The 23,166-nt window shown below is 41.7% G+C and overlaps 1 protein-coding gene across 6 annotated transcripts in view; it reads left to right on the top strand.

The window, feature by feature from the left end:
• LOC137654612 (RNA-binding protein 1-like) overlaps nucleotides 1-23,166 on the top strand; it is a 130,412-nt gene that overhangs the window by 56,576 nt on the left and 50,670 nt on the right. For 2 of the 6 annotated variants that reach the window (XR_011046663.1, XR_011046664.1), the window contains 4 exons: nucleotides 18,671-18,775; nucleotides 19,492-20,196; nucleotides 20,682-20,765; nucleotides 21,201-21,248. Coding sequence is in view for 4 of the 6 variants with exons in the window: in XM_068388405.1 (XP_068244506.1) it covers nucleotides 18,671-18,775; nucleotides 20,682-20,765; nucleotides 21,201-21,248 (237 nt within the window). In the remaining 2 variants the exon portion in view is untranslated. Of the gene's footprint in view, nucleotides 1-18,670; nucleotides 18,776-19,491; nucleotides 20,197-20,681; nucleotides 20,766-21,200; nucleotides 21,249-23,166 lie in introns of those variants that run through there. The other 4 variants (XM_068388405.1, XM_068388404.1, XM_068388407.1 and 1 more) reach the window with 2 other exon arrangements.

Genomic DNA, 23,166 nt, shown 5'->3' with positions numbered 1-23,166 from the left:
TTTAACTTGCTGGGCTTTAGAGAAGTAGATGCCAACACCTCAGAGCACAAAACACACTGGTTTCTCTTCCCTTTACAAGTTAATACAGTAAAACCTAATTTCAAAAATGAATCATCATCATAATTTTTTTTTTAGCCATTATAAATCTGAAGTGGAATAATAAAATTGTAACAATGAAATAGTAAATAATAATTCTTAACCGTGTATAGGCCTACCATTGGTGGTAGTATACAGTGGTAGGCTACCACCTCTAAGCATTGAGGTCTGAATTCAGAATCTTAAGGAGTGGATTCCTATAAATCAAGACGTCTCTTCCTAGGATAGAGATCAGAAGAGGAAGGGAATAACTGTCAGAAACTCGTGAGAATTTTTCTGAAGAGTTTCCCTTATATTTTTTACCTGCTGCTCCTCGTTCCGACTTCAGAGTTTTCGCTAGTTGAGTTGATGGTGTCTATTTATTTTATTTTATTTTTATTACTAGCCAAGCTACAACCCTACTTGGGAAAGCAAGATCCTTTAACCCAAAGGGCTCCTTTAGGGAACGATGGGTCAGTAAATTAATAGGAAAATAAATAAATTAACATTAAATCATTTTCAGAAAAATAACGAACCTTACTGTAGAGAAGGGCAACAGCAGGAAGGGCAATAAGGCCTCTATGAGAATAGAACGTAAAAGTATATCTCCCACCACGGGCAGATCTTTTATGATTTAATGTATTATGTTTTAAACCGCTCTTGTTAGTTACTCGCAAACATAGCGCAGTGCTCTGGAGGAGGTGTTTGTTCGTTTTCACCTTGCCCCTAGCCCTATACCTCTTCCTTATGTTCCAACCCCTGGGAGAAGGAAGGTCGGTAGGCTGAGGTACTTCGCGGACCTTGTGCATTAAACGTTTGTTCCCCCGAGCAATACTGTTGATGCAGTCCAAGACGTTCCCCCTCCACTTTGGAATGATGAAGTAATGCTCTTTTCTTCGCCTACAATTGTCGAACTATGACATCACAACCATGTGACATAGTATCTTGAAAAGAGTGAAGTTGGAATGTCTTGAAGTGATCAGTTCGTCATCGCTATGGTATCATGGATCTTGTAACTTTTTTCTGCGTATTAGAACGCAGTTCCCTGACGAGAATGACGTTCTACGTTTTTCCTGTCTACCAGACTCGGAAGTTCCTAGTCATGTATGCACACGAACAGAACTTACCCTCACAGCAGGCATGTTGTGATGCTTAAACAGGAAGCAATCGGTTGTGTTTTTTCCTCCGCTAGAGAAGCGGAAGTCAGACAAGTCACATACAATCCTAGCTCTTCCTCTGGAATCTGACGCACTTTCAGGGAGGAAAGACTTTGTCCTCGTCGAAGGACGCAAAACCTAGACTTGGTAGTCACCAATCAATATGTCCAAGACCTTTCAAGAGTCGTTTGTTTTCTAATAACTTATCCTGCAGTAACTGATGTTCGCCGGAAGTTTTTTCTTTTCGGAAGAAGGCGACGTGTCGGCACCAGAATCGTGTAAGACACACAGTTCTTCGGGGGGAAAAGGTGCTCAGTTTGCTTCCGTTCACACTTCTTCTCCTCCCCCAGTTCTTCGGGGGAAAAGGTGCTCAGTTTGCTTCTGTTCACTCTTCTTCTCCTTCCCCAGTTTGGGGAATTGTCTATTACTTTCTTCTGAGGTCTAGCGACTACTGTTGACGGTATCTCACAGCATTGGATGCGTTCAGTTCGCGCACAAGGCGCACTTGAAATGTCATAGGGACTCCCATGTCGCTCACAGGACTGCGGTTGGTGTTCTCTTCCGGCCTTCGCCCACGCTTGAGTTGGCGCACTCGCTACCCCGCGAGTGTAGATTTGGTCTGAGCTAAAAGAGGTCTGTTTCATCTTTGTTTAGCGTTTACGATTCTCGGGGTGGAGAAAATTTTCTCCTAAAAGAGTCAAAGGACTACTATAGATAGATCAAAGAAGTGGTTTTCCGATTAGTGTCAGAAGGCATAGTTCTCCTATGCTTAGTAACGCTTCCTCGCAGAGATATGCCCGTGTTACGAGAAGCGTTAGAGCGGGTGCTTGTAGCAATCTGGTCTCTCTCTTACGGCAGACGTCACGCAGACACAGACGCAAGCTCTGGTCTCTCCCTCACGCAGTCACTGACGCAGACGCCAGTCTGGTCATAAGTTGGACGCTGACAGTCAAAGTTGACCCTTTCAACAAGTTGTCCCATTTTGGCGGTCTGCGGGACGCGTGACTATCACTGGTGCGGACGCATGCTACACGCGGACAACTCTCGACAAACAGTTACGTCTTTCCGTCAATGACCGGACGCTATGCTGTCGCCTCCACGCAGCACGCTGTAGATTTACAACAAGCGGGACACACACACACCGCTGTATCCACACGACAAGGTGAACGCATACAGCACGCTGACACCTTACGGCAATGCAAGCACATGCGACATTATGGTCGTATGCTAGACGCATACAGTCAAGTCTTCTTTCTCACAACAGTATAAACAGACTATTGTCTCTCCTTTGCGTCTCTCTGGCCTCGCAGCTAACGCTCCCCCGTGTCAAGCTTTGGCTTCAAGTTTGTTGAACACTCGCTGATTACACACGATCAGGTCTTAATCTCACAGCATGAGGTTCACGTTGTTGATGATTCTTTTCATCAAGCCTAGCTTTAATATCGGTTTCTTGCGACCGATATGGACTCGTTTTGGGAGGCGGTTCTAGATCCTGATTCTCTCTCACGACATGTTGAGTGTAGGCAGCATACTGGAACCATACTGGACTCATGCTGGGTGCATGCTGGAAGCACGTCATTAGTCCTTTTCCCCGTGTCAGGATCACGAACGCTTTATTTTAAACCATCAAGCTTTAGGTCTAGCTGCCTTCAGTATTTCGGAAAACCCCTAAGATCTAGAGGGTTGTTCGAAGGAGACAGCTGAGGCTATCGCTTGTACAAAGGACATTTGCCTCAAGGTTTTCCAACCCAATTAGGGTGTTTTATGGAGTGGTGTAGAGGTAAAGCCGGCTCTTCATTTGGTAACTCTAACACAAGTGGCCTATTTCTTCTTAGACCTTAGAAGAAAACACATTTTTTCCTCCTCGACCATCAAAGGGTACAGGAGTATGCGGGCAGCTGTCTTCAGACGCAGAAGATTGGATCTATCAGAGAGAGACCTTATAGATCTTCTCGGATCATTTGAGATGACTTGGAAGCGTCGGCAAGATGCGCCAGCCTGAAATTTTGTGGTCGTTTCTGGAGTTTCGCGGTAGTGAAAGATCCGAGCCTTTACACTTGGTTTCTTTTTATGGCCTAACTTAGGAGACTTTCTGAGTAAGTCTACCATAGTTGAGAGTCAGTGAAGTTCACTCTTTTAGCAAGAACATGGACTTCACAATGGTTAAGCCATAGGTACCTTGCAACCTGGATTCTTGGTCATTAATAAACATCCTTCTCATTCATAGCCTAAATCTTTCGGGATCACTATCCTCTTGAATTTGGTTTGTGATGGGCTGAGAAGAGTTTTTTGCCCGATTAAAACAATGAAGTTTTATCGGGACAGGAACAAAGAAGTTAAGTCTATTCATGACTCTTGGGTGCACGATCAAGAAGCCTGCGCTATCTATGTCTAAAACGCTCTATCATCTCGTATAGACTTTAATTACAAAGGTTCTTTCACACGGTTGGGTGACAGATCATAAGATGTCGAAAGAGTAAAGACTCACGAAGTTGAGCTGTAGAAACTTCTGTAACTTTTAAAGTAAACTGTTCTCTGCAAAGCATCGCGTATACAACCTTGTGAAGGGGTAATCCTGTATTCGCCTTGCATTACTTTTACCGTATCCAGTCTCTTTATGAAGACGTCTACGTTTTTGGATCACTCGTAACGAGTGCAGAAGTAGGTGAAACATCCTCCACTACATTTCCTTAAATTCCTAGTACCCCTGTTCTTCTCTTGGAACTGTTATATATATATTTTTTCGTTTTGTTTATGATTGTACATGAAGATTGGTCGGCAATCTTCCGCAATTTTTGACCTAGTCAGATGGTCATTTTGTTCCTAGAGAGCGCCCGGAACAAGGGTATTAGTTGAGGTCTTGTCATGTTATAGGTGGTTGTACCGTTTGACAGCTCCTAGAGATCATCAGCCCCGAGTGGATCACTGGATCTCCTAAGGATAGCAGACAAAATGAGGCAGAGCATTGCTGTCAGCTTCCTTATCAGGTGAGAACCGCTTAAGTTGTTTATGTAACTCTTAAGTGAATTTCCAGTTATGCAGCTGTCTCTGACCCGCCACCAATGGGTGTCAATCAGCCATTATATAATCATCGGGTAAGTTTTATATTTAAAAATTATATTTTCATAATAAAATAAATTTTTGAATACTTACCCGCTGGTTATATAAGTTTTAGACCCACCCTCCTCCCCTCTAGAGACCATGGTGCATGGAAAATCTGAATTGGTTGAGTATAGTTCTACCTGTAGTACCGCGAGGGCGCTGTGGTACACCTGGCATATCTGCGCTAAGCCGCGCGAGATTTTGAATTTCCTGCCGAGGCGTCAGGGACTTTAGCCATTATATAACCAGTGGGTAAGTATATTCAAAAATTTATTATGAAAATATAATTTTTACCTCACAATATTAATATTCCTTTATGGAAGGGTTAGTGCTAGTATACACTAAATTTAACTCTAGAGATTAGAGCCCTTCCACTCTAGTTTTCCTTAAATAAGGAAATTCTAAATATTAATATTGAGGGAGGTCACAGCAATTGGCTGGACAGGAGGCACATGTATGTATCTTTCCTATTTTCTTTCTAGCTTACTATCCTAAGCTATAATGGTAATGGTAATACCATTTTATGCATTTATTCCTTTCTTTACAGGAGGAGACCAAGGTGAAATGCGAGGTGATGTACTGTAACCACAAGAGTAGGAAGTTTTGTGGTCACACTATGTGCATGTCTCATGCCGCCTGCTCAGTCGCAACCGAAACCTTGAGGTACTGGGACCCCAAGGACTGCAACGTCTGCTCGGGCCTTGATGATCGAGGGTTTCGGGGATCCCAAGTCAGGGAAAAGCTTCGGAAATGGGTACGAGGGTTCCAGAAGAACTCTCCGGGACCGTACCTTCCCAATGACATGATGAGAAACATGCTGTTCCCGAAGGCAACAGGTGATGCCGTCGTACCCCAGGCACGACCTGGGCCTCCCTGCCTCTAGATCGCAGTTGAGGCCGACATCAACGAAGCTATGCAAGGCATGGACATACACTGGGAGAGGATGTCTGAAGTGTCCACGTACACGGAAAAGGATCTCCTTCAAGAGGATCCTGAAGAAGAGGTGGCCCTACCACCCGGAGGAGACGAGGATCTCGACTCGACAGAAGCGGAGGGCCCCTCTCTGCTTGTGTCGGCATTCCAGCCGGCACTGTCTACGTCTTCGGCTCCTACCCCTCCATTAGACTCGCTGGGTCAAGCGGTTATGGCCCACTTTACATTGCTAATGGACGCTCTACGTAAAGAAAACGTAGATGTGAAGAAGGAAATGATGGAGTTCCGTGAAGCGACTTGGATCGTCACTTCCCGCGGGTCTTACAAGCAATCCAGAGTGAAGGACCTGCCACCTTGGTCCGAAACCAATCCCTGGAGGTATGCAGAGTTCATGCCAATTACCAACGGTAAACTCTACATTTCGAAGAAGATGGGAGCCGTCCACCTAGACGACATCGAATTTTGGCCACACTTTGTGGCTTACTGAAGTGTTTCATCCGGCTGAAGAGTGAGCCAGAGTCTAAAGAAGAGATGGAACCTAAGGAGGTCATGGTCTTCGACCACGACAAGGCACAGGCTCTCTTGACGAGTAGCCTAAAGAAGGCAGGGTATACTAACTCGAGAGTTTCAGCACTTAGCAAGAAACACCCTACTTTTCTTGCTCTTTCTTCAAGAGCTTTCCCCATCTCGTCAAAAGCTCTTCAAAGTGTGCTAAAGGCTATTGATGCAGGCAAACCATGCCCTACAGATGAGAAGGAATGGAAGTAGGTCCACCTAACCTTCTCAGTCTCGAAACTCGATGGGGACATCGCAGGACAGCAGTTCAGCGAGAACCTCCCGAAGCTATCGAACTTTTTCCTGCGAAGAGAACAGGAGACAAGGGAGCGAGAACCTCCCGAAGCTATCGAACTTTTTCCTGCGAAGAGAACAGGAGACAAGGGAGAGGCTAGCCGCTTCTCTTTCCCTCCAGTACCCCAGATATGTACACAGTCCTGGCCAAGATGCACATGGCCACCCTAGTCAAGGACTTATACGCTTCCGTGAAGGCCAGAACTGCCAGTAGGGAGTTTGTGTTTGCCAATGCAATGGTCAAACAAGAACCTAGGAAGCTGATTACTTCCTGTATCTGGGGCAAGGACCTCTTCCCAAAGGAAGTGGTCCAAGAAGTAGTCGAGAAAGCTGCCAGGGAGAATAGAAATCTTCTCCAAAAGTGGGGCATTTCTTCAAAGAGGAAATCTTCCCCTGATGCTGGTCCCCAACCTAAGAGGAAGACCAAGAAGCCAAGACTACCTTCTCGGCCTGTACAACACCATCCCACGGTCACCATGACCATGATGCCCCTAGTGGTCGCTCAACCACAAACCACCTTCCAAGTGGTGCCTCAACAGCTGGTAGCCCAGTCACCAGCCTTCAACCCAGGTTTTGAGAGGCACACCACTACCTTTCGCCCGAAAGGAAGAGGATCTAGACGGGGCTCCTCAAGAAACCCCTCACGAGGCAGAGGAGGACGTGTTCATGGTGGCAAACCCTCAGGACCATCCACCCCCCAGATGCTGAAGCCTTGACGAGGATGGGGGCCTTAGAGATTAGCAGCTGGGCTCTGATGAATAGTGGGAACTACTTCCCACTGGACCTCTGTGCCCAGCTGTCAATCCAACAAAATCAGTTAGCACTCTCTCTTTTACTTTTGGTTATTTCTTTTTTCTCCCATTTTGGGCTCGATATTGTTGACGACTTTGGCATGTTCAATTATACTTTGGATGCTGCTTTGGATTTGGCACTGTGTGGGATGGACGGCATTCCATCTCAACCTGTGCCAATTTAGACGCCATCACCCTCTTGCAGACCCCAGTGGGTGCAGACCAAGTCTGTTAAAGAGTCGGGCTCCAGTGATCCGGTTTTAAGTCACCCATATTTGCGGGTAATGGGTGACGCCAGGCCTTGGAGTCAACGGTGGAAGGGGCTAACTACCCCCACTGACCAGTGTACGCCCACCTAAAGAGAGGCAGCCCCTCTCTAATAGAGGACTGGTCCCCACTGAAGCCTCTTCTCGTGTTGGGCCACATGGGATAGGTGGACTGACATCCTCCGATAAGAGGTAGATAACCCGGCTTGCTCATAACAAAAAAACCCACCCCTCTGTTGACGACCTGGAAAATACAATCTTGGACCTCAGTACAGACAGCTCCAATTCTGGTTCTAACATAGTAATGTTGGAACCTTATATGCGTATTTGAAATAATGATAAGAAAACACTAGAGAAGAAGAGTGTGTGTGAAAAATGATGATAGTACACAAAGATATAGAAAAGTAGAAGTATTACCTGTCACTATGAAGTAGTGAATTATGAAAAAATTTTTATCTTGGAATTTGAAAACGGAAGAAAGGAGCGTTTAAATGTTTTCAAAGCTAACAGGGCAATACTTACTTTGTGGAGGGCAGCCAAAAATTCTACCCCCAAGGAAATGGAAGTCTCTTGATAGAGACACTATCCCCATTACAAAGTGGAAGGCTAAAAAAGCTTACAACATTGGATGGTCATTGTGTAAAATGCATTTTGTACTCTACTTTCAACGAGAGTAGAGGTGTGATATATGCTCCAGAATTGCTGGATATTGAGGATGAACTGAAAAGTCAAGGAGTAGTTAAAGTAAGTCAGAATGAGAAACATTTGATCAATGTAGATTACCAAATGTTATTAAGGCTGGTTGGCTATCTTTGAAGGTGAAACCTTATATCCCTTCACCATTGCGATGTTATCATTGCCAAATGTATGGCCATTTAAGCCAGAAATGCAAGGAAAAAGTAAATAATAAGCCAGCTGTTTGTACCAACTGTGGAAAAAGTAGTCATGGAGTATGCAGAGAAAATCCTAATTGCCTACATGTGGGGAAGCACTCCCAGCTACATCTAAAAGCTGCATTAAGTTTATTTTTGAAAAAGAAATTCAGGCCACTAGGACCATGGAAAGGGTTACTTTTAAAGAGGCTCGTAAAAGAGCTCTTGAAAAGCAGGTAAGACCAGGGCAACCTTTTTCAATGGTTATAAAGAAAAACGTGCCAAACCACACAGACGAAAATTATATCTCAACTTCTAATATGAAGAAACAAATGAAAGTAGTTAAAGAGGTTGAAAGTCCCATAAAAAATCTGTCCAGAAATTGTAGAAAAATCAAAACAGATACTTAAAGATCTGAAAGTTATTCAAAAGCCAACTACTCAGATTCTAAACAATAATACAAACCTCTCTCAGGCCGTGTCCTTGCCCGATCTGATGGAGGTTCCACTTGAAACTAATTTACCTGGTGAACCTGTAGTTGGGAAGGTGAAAAAACCTGACAGATCACAACCTTTTAATCGAAAAAGAGAGACCTCCATCTCTCTCGCCTCGTACCATAAGAAACATTAAAGTCACGACTTCAAATAAATATGATATCTTGTCTGCTGATGTTTCTGATCAACTAGAAGGTAAATTGAACCAATCAGAAATTCAATTTGAGGACCACCATCCTCCTCAACAATTAGATAAAAAAGACACAAAGAAAAAGAGAAACACAAAACCCACTACAGTATATCAAGATCCCCTCTAGAGATACCACCGGGAAATATTGTTAGATCAAATATTGCCAATGTGAAGACTTCATCTAAGGTGTCTTCCTAGAAATAAATCATAGCTTTTTCCTCCATTCTGCAATAGAATTGCCAGGGTTTAAGGGCGAAATATGAAGAACTCGAGCTCCTCATACGTGAGCACTCCCCTACAACTGTATGTCTACAAGAAAGCAAGCTTGATGCTAATACTCCTCGTCCTCGAGAGTATGTTAGCTATAGGACACCATATGATCAACGAGCAGGGAGCCATGGGGGAAGTCTTATATACTGCACATTCGTCGAGATGTTCCCCATATATCTTTGTCTATCTGTACCCCTCTGCAGGCAGTGGTTGTACTGATTGATATAGGGAGAAAATACGCAATCTGTTCTCTTTACTTGCCTCCAAATGATAACATCTCATATGATAATATAGTAGAGGTGATTAAACAACTCCCACAACCTTTTCTCTTACTAGGAGATCTTGATAGTAGACATCCTTTATGGGGTGATGTTTTGGCAAACGCAAGAGGTAATATTATATCATCAATTTTGGAGAATGAAGATGTCGGGCTCCGTAATACAGGAGAGCCCACACATTTTCATGTTCAGACAGGTACCTTGTCCTGCATTGACCTATCAGTTGCAAGCTCTAACTGTCTTCTCAATTTTAATTGGAGAACATTAGATGATTTGCATACTAGTGATCATGCACCAATCATTATAAACAACAATGGTCCACCTTTACAGAGATCGCCTCGATGGAATCTTGATAAGGTGGACTGGAATAGATTTCGGGAGTTAAGTGAAATTGAAGGAAATGCTGAACAGTTTGAAAGTGTTGATGATGCCATAGACTTACTTAATGGAACTCTTCACACAGCAGGAATGAATTCCATTCCCAAAACAACAGGGATATTTAGACGACGACCAGTCCCCTGGTGGTCATCACAACTAACTGCCCTGCACAGAGCCACAAGAAAGTCTTTAACTCGATTGCGCATGCACCATACTAAGGAGAATTTAGTCGTATACAAGAAATGTAGAGTATAGTTCCGTCGTACCATGAAAGAAGCTAGGCGCCATTCTTGGATGTCATTTGTTTCCCCCATTAACAGTAGAACACCAATATCATCTGTGTGGACGAAAGTCAAAAAGATAGCAGGCAAATTAACCCCAAACCCACCACCAGTGTAAAAGATAAATGACCAGTATATGACTGGATCAACCGAAGTTAGCAATGCCCTGGCTGACCATTTTTCAAATGTATCCAGCAAGTGTGAAACAGCTCCTGGTCACCAGTAAAGGATCATTGAAGGAAAGAAAGTTTTAAACTTTGCAACAAGAAAGCAAGAGTCATACAATTCTCCTTTTACTGAAAGAGAATTTGATTATGCTCTTGCTATGTGTAACGATACAGCCCCTTGACCCAATGGAATTCCATATGCAATGATTAAACATGTACCTTTTAATACAAAGTTATTTATGTTAAGCATTTTTAATAGAATATGGCATGATCATAGTTATCCAAGTGTTTGGGAACTAGCCATTATTTAAACCTTTTTAAAACCCGGTAAGGACAAGTTTTTAGCAGCAAATTATAGGCCAATTGCATTAACATCTTGTTTGTGCAAAATCATGGAGATGGTCAATGTAAGACTGTTGTGGTACCTTGAAAAGAAGGGTATTTTATCACCCATTCAATGTGGATTCAGAAAAATGCACTCAACGACTGATGTGCTGATAAGACTGAGTCCTCCATTTGTGAAGCGTTTGCTTCCAAACAGCACCATGTGACACTTTTTTTTATCTTGAAAAGGCATATGATACCACATGGAGATATGGTATACTTAAAAGAATCCATGAGTTTGGATTGAGAGGAGAGCTACCACTATTAATTCAGTCATTTCTTTCACATAGTTTTGCAAGTGAGAGTTGGGGAAGCTCTATCACAGAGTAAATGCCAGGAAGGAGGAGTTCCTCAGGGGAGTTTGCTGAGTGTAACCCTTTTACACTAGCAATTAATGGGATATCCTCAGTCATTCCCCGGGATGTTCTCGCAACGTTATTTGTGGATGATTTCTCCATATCATTTGCTGGGGCTAGAATGGCAATAGTTGAGAGAAAAATACAACTCTTTATTGATAAAATTATCCATTGGGCCGATATGAATGGATTTAAGTTCTCGACAAGTAAAACTACAATTGTCCATTTCTGTCGTATCCGGGGAGTACATCCAGACCCGGATGTATATATCAAAGGTCAACGGATCCCATGTGTATCGGAAACCAAATTTTTAGGGTTGATATTTGATTGTAGGCTTATATGGGTTTCTCACTTAAAAGCATTAAAAGCTAAATGTGTTGAAGCTATGAATCTTTTAAAAGTATTGTCCCATACATCATGGGGGCAGACCGCAATACAATTTTAAAATTACACAAGGCCTTGATTTTTTCCAAAATTAGTTATGGATGCGAAATATACTCCTCAGCCACCCCAAGCCGGTTAAAAATATTAGATTCTATACATCATGCTAGTTTTAGATTGTCCACAGGAGCCTTTAGAACCTCACCTATCACAAGTCTCCTTGTTGATGCTGGGAAGTTGCCTCTAGACCTTTACTGAATGTCCTTTATTATTCGGTATTGGTTTAGATTGCAAAGACTCCCTAATTCTTCAGCCTTTCAGACTGTAAGCCTTGTAAGGCACTCAACATACTTTGAGTTGCACCCAAAATCTCCTCAACCTTTTGGGTTTCGGGTGAAACTATTATTAAACAATCTGGATATAATTGGAATTAAGGTGCTTCCATTCAAGGTATCATCAATGCCTCCATGGAAATTACCTGACATATCTTTTTGTAAATACTTTATTGGAGTTAAGAAGAATATGACTGACTTAGAATCCAGGTCTTTTTATGGAACATGTTGAAGAACATAGGGAATCGACTTTTATATATACTGATGGCTCCAAATCTGATGCTGGCGTTTGATTTGGAGTACATAGTAATAATTTTAATTGTAGAGGTGCACTTCCTCTAACAGCTTCCATATTTACTGTCGAACTGTATGGCATACTAACTGCCATTGAGAAAATAGCTTTGGAAAAGGAGGGTAATTTTACCATTTTTAGTGATGCAAGGAGTGTTCTTCAAGCTTTAGAAGTTTTTAATTCTAGTAACCCTCTAGTTTTAAAGAATTTAGAATGGCTTTTTATTATTGGACAGAGAGGTATAACGGTTCGATTTTGTTGGGTTCCAGCACATGCAGGTGTGTCTGGGAATGAGAAGGCAGATTTACTGGTGAAGAATGTGGCATCTGAGTTGTTACCAAGGAGGTATCCCATTCCCTGTAATGATTTCCTACCTTACATCAAGAAATTGGTTTGTAATAAATGGTAACAGCACTGGGATAATCAAGATGGCAATAAAATGAGGGAAGTAACAAATATCATATCACCTTGGAGGTATAACATGATACCCAGAAAATGGGAGACGACTCTTTATCGTCTCCGTATTGGTCACACACGATTGACACACAAGTTTCTGCTGAAGGGCCAACACCAACCGTATTGCGAGGACTGTTTAGTACCTTTAACAGTGAGGCCTTTGTTGACCGAATGCCCTAATTTTACTAACTTAAGAAATAGATATCTGTTTGAGGCTCGAGGTGAGGATGGCAGGTTCAACCTTGCCAAGATTCTTGGACATGAGGTGTCCTACTAAGCGAGCGGAATTTTTAGATTTATTTCAGAAGCAGGTCTTCTGAAAACTATTTAACTATTGTAATGACTTCTTAACTTTTATGGTTTTAATTGAATTCTCTTCTATTTTTCATATATAATAAATGCTATCGGCGTCAATGACCTTAGATGTCAGGATGCCAGAAAACTTTCAATCAATCAGGACCATCCAAGCAATGAGATGCTCCAGGTAGGAGGGAGACTCCTCCACTTTTAGGATTGTTGGACCTTTGATCCCTGGGCCCACAGCCTAATCAAGAATGGACTAGGATGGAAATGGAACAAATCTCCACCTTCATTTCCTCAGTTCTTCCAGCACTCCACCCCGTTACTGGAAGAATATACCTTAGAACTCTTGAACAAAAAGGTTATAAGGAAAGCAAAGTTGATCAAATTCCAGGGAAGGCTGTTCTGTGTTCCCAAGAAGGACTCGGACAAACTCAGAGTTATTCTAGACTTGTCGCCACTCGACAAGTTCATCTAGAACAAGAAGTTCAGGATGCTAACCCTTCAACACATAAGGACCCTGTTACGGAAAGGGGCGTACACAGTCTCAATAGACCTGGCAGATGCTTACTGGCACCTTCCAGTCAGTCGAGTCTCCCCTTCTCCTCCTACCTAGGATTCAAGTTACAGAAGACAAAGTATAGTCTTCAGAGCCATGCCCTTCGGACTAAACATAGCCCCTAGGATCTTCACGAAACATGCGGACACAGTCGTACAACAACTACGCCTAGATGGCGTTCAGGTAGCCGCATACCTGGACGATTGGCTGGTGTGGGCAGCATCCAAGACTGCTTGTCTACAGGCATCCAAGAAAATGATCCAGTTCCTGGAACATCTGGTATTCAAGATCAATATCAAGAAGTCTCGCCTATCTACAGCGCAGGAGTTTCAATGGCTGGGAATCCATTGGAACTTGCAGTCACACCATCTCTCCATTCCTCCAAAGAAAAGGAGAGAGATCACGGGGTCTGTCAAAAGACTACTGAAATCCAACATTTACGCCAACAGGAAAGAGTACTGGGCTCTCTCCAGTTTGCAGCAGTAACAGACCCAGTGCTTGGAGCACAGCTGAAAGATGCATCAAGAGTCTGGAGAAGATACGCATCAAACGCTCGAAGAGATCTACAGAGATCGGTACCGACCTTACTACCATCGCTTCTCAAGCCGTGGTCGAAGGTCAAGAGCCTAGCAAGGATCATTCCCTTACAACCACCTCCCTCATCGGTGTCCATCCACATGGATGCCTCGACGGAAGGATGGGGAGGTCACTCCTATCAAAGGAAAGTTCAAGGAACCTGGTCATCCCTGTTCAAGACCTTTCACATCAACATTCTGGAGGCCATGGCAGTCCTCCTAACGAAGAAGCTATCCCCTCACAGATCAGCCCATATCAGGCTGGTCTTGGACAGCAAAGTGATAGTGAGATGTCTGAACCGAGAAGGCTCGAGATCGCCCTACATCTATCACGTGATGCTGGTCATCTTTCGTTTAGCAAGAAAGAAGAGATAGCACTTATCGGCAGTTCGCCTACAAGGGTTCCGCAATGTGACGGCGGACGGTCTATCCAGGCTAAAGTCGATAGTCAGAATGGTCCTTAGACGCAGACTCATTCTCCTTCATCTTGGAAAAAATTCCAGAACTGCAGATCGACCTCTTCGCAACGAGCGACAACAAGAAACTACCTCGATACGTAGCCCCATACGAGGACCGACGGACATGGCGTCCCTCGATTGGAACAGATGGACCCACATCTACTGTTCCCACCTAAAAATCTCCTGCTGAAGGTCCTCAACAAGCTGAGATCCTTCAAGGGAACTGCAGCAGTAGTGGCCCCCAAGTGGCGCAAGAGCAATTGGTTCCCTCTGGTGATAGAACCGAACCCAGCTCTATCCAAATTGGTTCAGAAGTCAACTGTCTTCGCTTCATCACAGAGAACCCAAAACCTTCATCTCATGATTTTCTCGCCTTAGCAGTCAAGTAAAGATTTGGGATCTCGAAAGACAGTATAGACTTTCTAGAAGAATACAAGTCAAAGTCAACCAGAAGACAATATGAATTGTCTTGGAAGAAGTGGGTTGCTTTTGTAAAAGCCAAAAAGCCGACAGAAATCTCGATAGACTTCAGCCTGTCCTCCTTCATCCACCTTCACAAGCAACTACTGTATGTGTAAGTCAGCTTTGACTAGACCTCTTCTATACACCTTCCAGGTGGACCTGTCGAACGAATTCTTCAACAAGATTCCGAAGGCATGCGCTAGACTTGAACCAGCAGCCCCTCCGAAGCCCATTTCCTGGTCTCTGGACAAAGTCTTACACTATGCTTCGAACTTGAACAAAGAAGATTGCTCTCTAAAGGATCTAACACAAAAAGTGATATTTTTGTTCGCTATAGCCTCAGGGCTAGAGTTAGTGAAATAGTAGCCCTATCAAGAGACGAGGTCCATATTTAGTTGAAAAAAGTGGGAGAACTGAATCTCTTTCCTGATCCTACCTTTCTCGCTAAAAACGAGCTACCCACCAAAACGTGGGGGCCCTGGAAAATCTGCCCTCTGAAGGAAGATGTCTCTCTATGTCCAGTAGTGTGTCTAAAGGTCTATCTTCGAAGAACTTCAGACTTCAAGGGAGGACAGCTCTTCAAAGGCGAAACCTCAGGATCAAACTTATCCCTGAAACGACTGAGGGCGAAGTTCACCTACTTCACTCGCAGAGCGAATCCTGATAGTACACCCGCAGGTCATGATCCGAGAAAGATTGCTTCCTCGCTGAACTTTTTTCAGTATATGGACTGAGAGACTCCGCTCATACACTGGCGGGAAATCCTCTAGTCTTCTATAAACATTATGCGAAGTAAGTGCACAATTTGAAACACTTTGTGGTGGCGGCAGGTAGTGTTGTGAAACCTGTCGTCTAGTGCTGCGATGAACAGTGAACTGTTTGGGACTGTTACAGTTTGGGTGAAAAGGTGTTAACACCTTGCAGTGTAATACCTTTTAAGTGAGTGTCACCCTGGTGACACTAGGACTGTTCTTTATAGGTGCAGAATCATACCAATGACACCAGTGCCATGTGTACACTTGTACGCAGTGTTGAAATTCATCCAACATTTACAGTGAAATTATCTTAATTTTTCAAATGATTTTGAGCGGCTAACATATCTTTCTTTCCTTTCAGGTGATAAATATATACTGTGTATACTTTTTGAATGCTGGATGTATAATAATTGATTCTAATTTAATACATTCGTTGTTACATTTATGTTGTCTATACAAATAAACGATGAAAGAGTATATGCGTCTTATTCGCCCCAAAGTAGCTGAATAAAATTAGACAATTTTTACTCATTTTCCTAAAATAAAGTATATACTTGAAGGTGCATATACATGTGAACATAATTATTGAAAGATAATTACATTTTTTCCAACCTATATACACAAACCTTGTTGCTTCTATAGTCGAGGATGACATTTCCCTGCAGGGGGCAGGAATCCCCAAGATTGTTCCAAGCTTAGTGGCTATGACGTTTAACGGTACCGTCATATATTTATGTGGTCTGGATGACCATATAGAAGCTGACCCAAGGTTGAGGCATTTATACAAACCCACAGATACAGTACTTTCAAGTAATTCTCTGGTAAGCTTCCATCAGGACGACATGGCTTGAGCCGAAAAAACGGATTTTGAAGCAAAGTGAAAAATCTATTTTTGGGTGAGATGGTCATGTCGTCCTGATGGACCCACCTTCCTTTTCCTTCGAAAAGGAGTGTACGTACGTAACACTCCCCACCCAAAACTGCTCTACCTGTAGCCACCATGCTTAATTGCTACAAGAAATGGGTAGCCATATTGGGCCCTGAAGTAGTATGGAAGGGGATCCACTGGGTAACCTTTATGACGGCGCCCCTTCAATTTCGCCACTCTTCCCCCTCAGAGTGAGAACTCTATTCGGGGTGAAAATTGCCATGTGTTGTATCAAGAAATACGTTCCCTGATATGCGATATCCTTAAGAAAATTTTTAAGGATACTCGCGCCAGGAGTTAGAATTCTGGAGACCTATGGTCAATTCTCTGGGAGTATCACTGTAGCTAAATATCCCTTAGAAAGCTGCCTAAAGGAACCTTCCATCAGGACGACATGCCTATCTCGCCCAAAAATAGATTCTTCGCTTTGCTTCAAAATCCGTTATATATAGATGTGGACATGGTAACCGATTAAAGAAGGTATTTCAGCCTTTCCTTTATCAGTCCGTTACCAGCACAACAATGCAACAGCTGGATCACTTGACATCATTTCAAGAAACTTATTCCTCAGCCTCTTCTTTATCTATGATCGGTACAATGGTGCCTAGATACTGGTCGCTTACAACAGACTCCCTTACCCAAGTACCAATCAAGCATGTCGCCAAACCCTATCTACTTGGCTGGCCAGATGTTGAGAATCTGATTCAAGGCTCTCCCTTGCAATGTTCCTTTCCAGATATTCTGTTTACAGACACTTGAAGAGTGGGCGAGGTCATTTCATGGGCCATCTGATCTCAGGACAATGGTCACCAGAGGACAAGTTTTCTCACATCAATGTTTTGTTGTTGAAAGCAGCCTACTCAGCATGTCAACACTTCCAATATCTTCTATTCAGTCACTCTTGCATTGATTAATAATAATATAGTACAACCATGTGTCATATGTCAACAGGAGAGGCGGTAAGAGCATCAGAGATGGTCAGATAGAGGTTTCTGTGCACTAATGGACAATCTGCTACCCAGTAGTCCCCTCAGTCCAGTTCATTCCCAGCAAGAGAAATGTCATAGCGGACAAGTCGTACAGGTCAGAATGGTCTTTACATCTCCAAGCAGTGACAAAGCTCCTCATTTTATAGGGTTTCTTGACAATAGAATGCCAGTCTAATGCCCACCAGTGCCAGAACCGGTAACAACTCGAGGACCCTCTCGAGCATCCTTGAGACGGCCTCGACGTCTATGGTTTTCCGTTCTTGTGTCTCTGAACATTGATAAACACGGTTTGCATCCAAAAACTGACTCAAAATAACTCAAAGATGGTCATAAGTACAATGGTCCCCACACCTTCTGCATTTACCAGAGAAGGTTCTGAGAGAGCTCCCCCCAGTGGTATAACCTGCTGAGGTTCCACAACTTGGTGGTATCTATCACATCACGAGTAAAGGTTATTCAGCACCTCCTCAGAGAGACAGGCTATTCGAGCGATACAACATGAGACATATCCAGTTCCCTGGGCGAAAGCCTTCACTTACATGCATCAAGTGAAATGTTCCATCTTCTGTGGCTGGTACAGTCGAAGGAATGTAGTTTTTTAATGTGCTCATCTCTGGAAGTGGTTTTAAATCATACAACTAAGCGACCGTATAGTTTATAATAGAGATTTAGCTTTTGGTAGGAAAGTTTTTTTGGAAATTTTATTGGACTTGGAATTTATTTTTTAACATTTTAAAGAAACAGGTTTATCAACAAGATTTAAATTTCTATTGACCAAAAATTTTTATATTTATTTTTATCCTATTTTCTATATATTTATTTTATTTTATTTATTAGCTTTATTGTAAGTTTTTTTTTACCTCCTGAATTTCATCGGGCCTATTCTTTAGGAATGGGGCTTAGCTCATTGGGCTGCTTAATCTCTTCCCTATTATCAATAATAGTTTTACTGGCATCCCACATCCAATAGTGGTAGTTAGCGATTTTAACATCAGGCAATGTTCATAGAAATAGAAAATTTTTATGATAGAATTTCGTATTTCTAAACACACCTTATGTTCAAATATATCCTCCATTGCATCATGGTGTCCAGAGGATATGAAAAATTTCAACTTCAAAATTGAAGAGCCAAAAAGACTCGCGATGCGCATCTCTTATAACTTAACACTAGTCTGTTCCTCCATTTTCTAAAGTTATGTTTATTGAACAGAAAGAAAATGAGTAAATTTAAAATTGTACTTGGTAAATGTTGGTTAAACTTGCTTCTGGGGAAGCAGTAATATGAACATCAGGCGAGTATGGAAATAAATTTCATTATTAAAATCCTGTTTTTCTTCCAGGCGAATGTGTGGTGTGAGAGTCAAAGTAGAGATGTCGACAGGTCGTTCTCGACGCGATCGTTTCCATTCCCCTCCTAGACGTGGTGGTGGTGGCCGAAGGTCCAGGTGAGGTCAGGTTGTTTTGCTGTCTTCTAGGGGTGTCACTAGGGGCTCTGTAACAAGTGAAAAACGGTAATGGCTAGGTGCATAGGAGGCAGAAAAGAAGTCCCATGTGTTTAGCAATAGTTTTAGATGTAACTGTTTGCTTTGTTATTAGTTTGTGTTAATGTGAATATAAAAATTATTGTATATACTTTTAATTTAATCAGCTGTTAGTAATGATTATATATTTAATAGAATGATTTTGTTTGAGACCATATAAGCTCAGCATAAAAAATTACAGAGAACGAATTTGGATGCCAACCCTGTTATCCTGACTCTTGGAATAAGGTTTGTGGGTTATGAATGAATATTGTCCTGTATGTGTGGAGGGCTTGGGTCCTTGGGGGGGGGTTGGACTTGGGCTTTAAATCACACCTGGTAAATTAAGTTGGTAATGCAAGTTCAGGAAGTTGATGAATGCTCCAAGTGATGTTTGTGGCATAAGCAATCTTTTTAAGCCTACTCTCAATTCATGTAGAGCATTAAGTAATTTTTTTTTTCATTTAGGTTTTGAAACTCTTTGATTTGAATTTTTGTTTCGCTCATTTTTAAGTCTTAATGCACTTCATTTTCTGACCTAATTTTCAAATCTGATTGATTATATTGTCATCCAATTAACTCTTGAGCTAGAAAATTTTATTGGAAGATTTTTGTTAATTGTGGTGTGTGGCCCATTACAGGACTATCTCGCCCAAATTACTTCTTGTTCCACCACCACCATCTACTCCTCCTACTGTTGCTACCACACCACCACCACCACAACCACCACCACCACCACCACTACTACTACCACCACAAGTACTTCCACCACCACCACCACCACCACTGCTAGCATCTGCATCAGCCATCATGTTCTGTAGGCTTCCAGTATTGAGTATTTGGGAAGGTGGTAACCATGCACTGTCATGGTTTCTGCCAACCATCACCTGATCTGGCACTGGTATATTAGCTTGGTATCTCTTTCACCACATATCAAGAAGCTTTGTCATCGATAATGATGTTTCCAATGTTATTGTCAAGAATAATGTGGGGTATTATTATCCTATTGGTGAAGCTGTGTATGTATACCAGTGTTGGATGAGATGTTGGACCCTGCTCAGCCGAAGCCTGGCAGCGGTGGTGGTGCGCCTCACGTTGCCTGACGACCCTCCTGCGGCGCGGCACCTCGTGGCACCCGGGCAGCCCTTAAAGCGCTTCACGTGTCCTCTTCTCCCCGCTCGTCTACGTCTACTACCCTCCGCCCAACGCCCGTCCGCCCGCTGCCTGCGCACCATCAGGCCTGCCCCCCCACCCACCATCTTGGGTTTATGACCCTTCAACGCTCGCTCCACTTTCTTACAATCATCGCGCTTCGACATCATCATTACTACTGCTCAGCTGTGACGGTACACTACTCAGTATTTGACTACTTGATCAATAATCACAGATGGTCTGTTTGTGATTAGCAGTCAAGCATAGGTATGAGTCCTTTCATGAAGGACTACACCTTGAGGAGTGATTGTCTACCCTATAGAGAAGGATCATTTGTTGTACTTTTGTCTTTTTAAAAGCACTTGAGAGAATCGTTAACAGGATCATGAGTGTTTACCCAGGTGGTTTGGGGAAAAGGGCTGGACAGTTTGTGGCCTTTTTTTTATTATTTTTTTTTTTTTTACTTTTTTAATTTTATTCTGTGCAGCCGGTCACTCTCCATGGCACAGGACTTTTGGAAAAAAAGATTAGTACAGTATTTTCAAAGTTTAAAAAAATTTTGTTAGTAATTGTAAAGTTCTCCCCTAGGGAGTGTTCCTGTCTCCAGGAAGTGTTCACATTCAGGAACAAATTATAACCTTTATATTATAGAATAACTGTACAGTTAACGTTATTTCAGGTCGCGCTCACCAAGGCGTTACGGTGGTCGTGGTGGTCGATCTCGTTCCCGTTCTCCACGACGATCTCGCTCCCGTTCACCAAGGTATGAATTGAATTTATACTTTTGAATAACATTAGTTTTAGATTGAAAATATTTTATATGAAATAAAATGGGTAAGAATACTCTAGTGCAATTTAAGGAAGCCATGATGTTGATTCCTTGTAAATATTCAGGATTTTTAAAGGAATGTTAAAATATATTTTTAGGTATATTATTCATACAAGAGGGAGACCAGTGAAATTTTATTAGTCGAGTTTATGTATCGTAGGAAACTTTTCATTGTGTTTTATTTTAAGTACATCATGGACTCTTTAAGAAATTATAGTTTCTAGAGGTTGGCTGTTCATATTAGTGAATCGCTAGAGGATATTGTTCATATTTAATGCTAGCAAAACAAACCTCATTTCAATATAAACTCAGCATTACATTATTTATGTGATTATAAATGAAATTTAATTTAAATTCATTACTTTTTAGTGACATCCACTCTGCTGCCAGGGCCAGTGACAGTACCAGAATTTTAAAGTTCGTATTGTTCTCAATGCATCTATTTTACCTCTAATTTGAAATAAGAGTTGTCATTAGATTTGTAGTAATGTACCTAAGTACTGTAGGAGTGATGAGATGCACAAGCAGGGACAATAGGCACAAGGACAGACAACAAATGTAACTTTTGATTCATTTAAAGTCCACCAGTAAAGCTTTGATCAGCCCTAGAAGGGATGAGAACCCATAACCATTTGCATTGCATGCTCATGATTTTAGAGCCAGTAAGAGGAGTAGGAGTTTTAAAATCAAACCAAAGTTTAATTTTAGTTGTAGGATATTACAAATACTTTTCAATTCATCACAACTCCCATTAATCATATATTACATTTTTTCTATGGATGTAAAAATCTGTTTAGTCAGACTGTATTCCTTTTATACTGGGGCTACTGGATGGCCTCAGACTCCCCCCCCACCCCTATATATGTAGCTTAAAATCATAAATACAATCAATCATTCATACTGGTACTACCTACTCTAAAAGTCCCTCTACTTTGTGTTTATCGATCTCTAGATTGCCTAATTTCATGAGTTTCTGTTTTACTATCGATTTGGTCATTTCAGTGGGAAATGTTAACATTGTGGTATTGATAGGATTTTCAGGTTGCTTGCTTGTGATACATACCTGTTCAGAGTTATTGTATTGTTATCAATATTTTCTCCCCAGAAATCTTTTATCTTTATAATTTTTGCTATTGCCATTACTTTTTCTGTATGATTTCAGCAACATAATGTAGTTGATTTGTTGGTCAGGGATGTTGGATACTTTTCATAAGGCTGCTCGTTTTTCATACACCATCTTATTTATTGCCATATGAATATTTACAGCGTAATATATTTCTATAACCCAAAGTTTCAAAGTTTTTTTTTTTGGTGCATACAATATTTATTTTCAGTTTGATTTTTGCAGAACCTCCAGTAACTTTTTGATATAGTATACTACTGCAAGTCTGCATTCTGAATGCAATAGGATTATGCAAATTTTGTGTAGGTTGAAGATATAGTGGTGAGGAGGGTTTTATTCAGCAGCAGCTTAAGGTCATGAAAAAATGCATTTGTTGTTTTCTTTGTACAGTTATTAAAATAAGAAAAAAAATAAGAATTGATAAAAGGAATAGATAGAACTGTTTTGAATTTGCTTGGTAGAAGCTCAAACATTTGGCAGCTTGTCATAATTCTTTTGGTGTTGTAAATTGACAAAAATGTTTTCTTACTAAAGAACATTTTACACTTCCATAGATGTGAGCGTACATCTGTGATAAAGATTATTAAAAGTGTAAAATTAAGAATTTTCCATTGCTGATTGAGGGACAGCAAGCTTGGTTAGTTTGTCTGGTGCTTGGTGGCATACAAAATGTTAAAAATATTGTTTACTCTATCACTTATGGGCTTTATCAACCAAATGAACTGTCATCAATTGTGGACAACATTGTATTGTACTGTACTTAGGGTTTTTGAAAATATTGTGCTATTTCAAACGAAGGACGTTTTGTTACTTTTCTTGAAGCAGAGATGATTTTATAGCAACTAATAAGTACTGGCAGGCTATAGTAATGGACACTTTAAAGGAAAATAGCGAAAATAGAACAGTTAATGAAAACTAAAAGGAAAGTAGAGATAGTAGAAAAGCCATAAAAAGTATTGATATAGTGTGTTCATATACTAGGAATAAATCCACCTTTGTCTCTTATAAAGAACTACATACATACATATATCAAGGCCCTTCCCCCAATTTTTGGGGGGGTAGCCAACATCAAACAAATGAAATGGAAAAGGGGACCTCTCCTCTCTACGTTCCTCCCAGCCTGACAAGGGACTCAACCGAGTTCGGCTGAGTCCCTTGTCAGGCTGGGAGGAACATATAAAGAACTAGAAGAAATTAATTTGTTCCTTGAAA

This window comes from Palaemon carinicauda, chromosome 15 (assembly GCF_036898095.1).
Source record: "Palaemon carinicauda isolate YSFRI2023 chromosome 15, ASM3689809v2, whole genome shotgun sequence".
Classification (NCBI taxonomy): Eukaryota; Metazoa; Arthropoda; class Malacostraca; order Decapoda; family Palaemonidae; genus Palaemon; species Palaemon carinicauda.
Note: the sequence above shows the minus strand (reverse complement) of the source record. Positions and strands in the feature narration are given on the sequence as shown.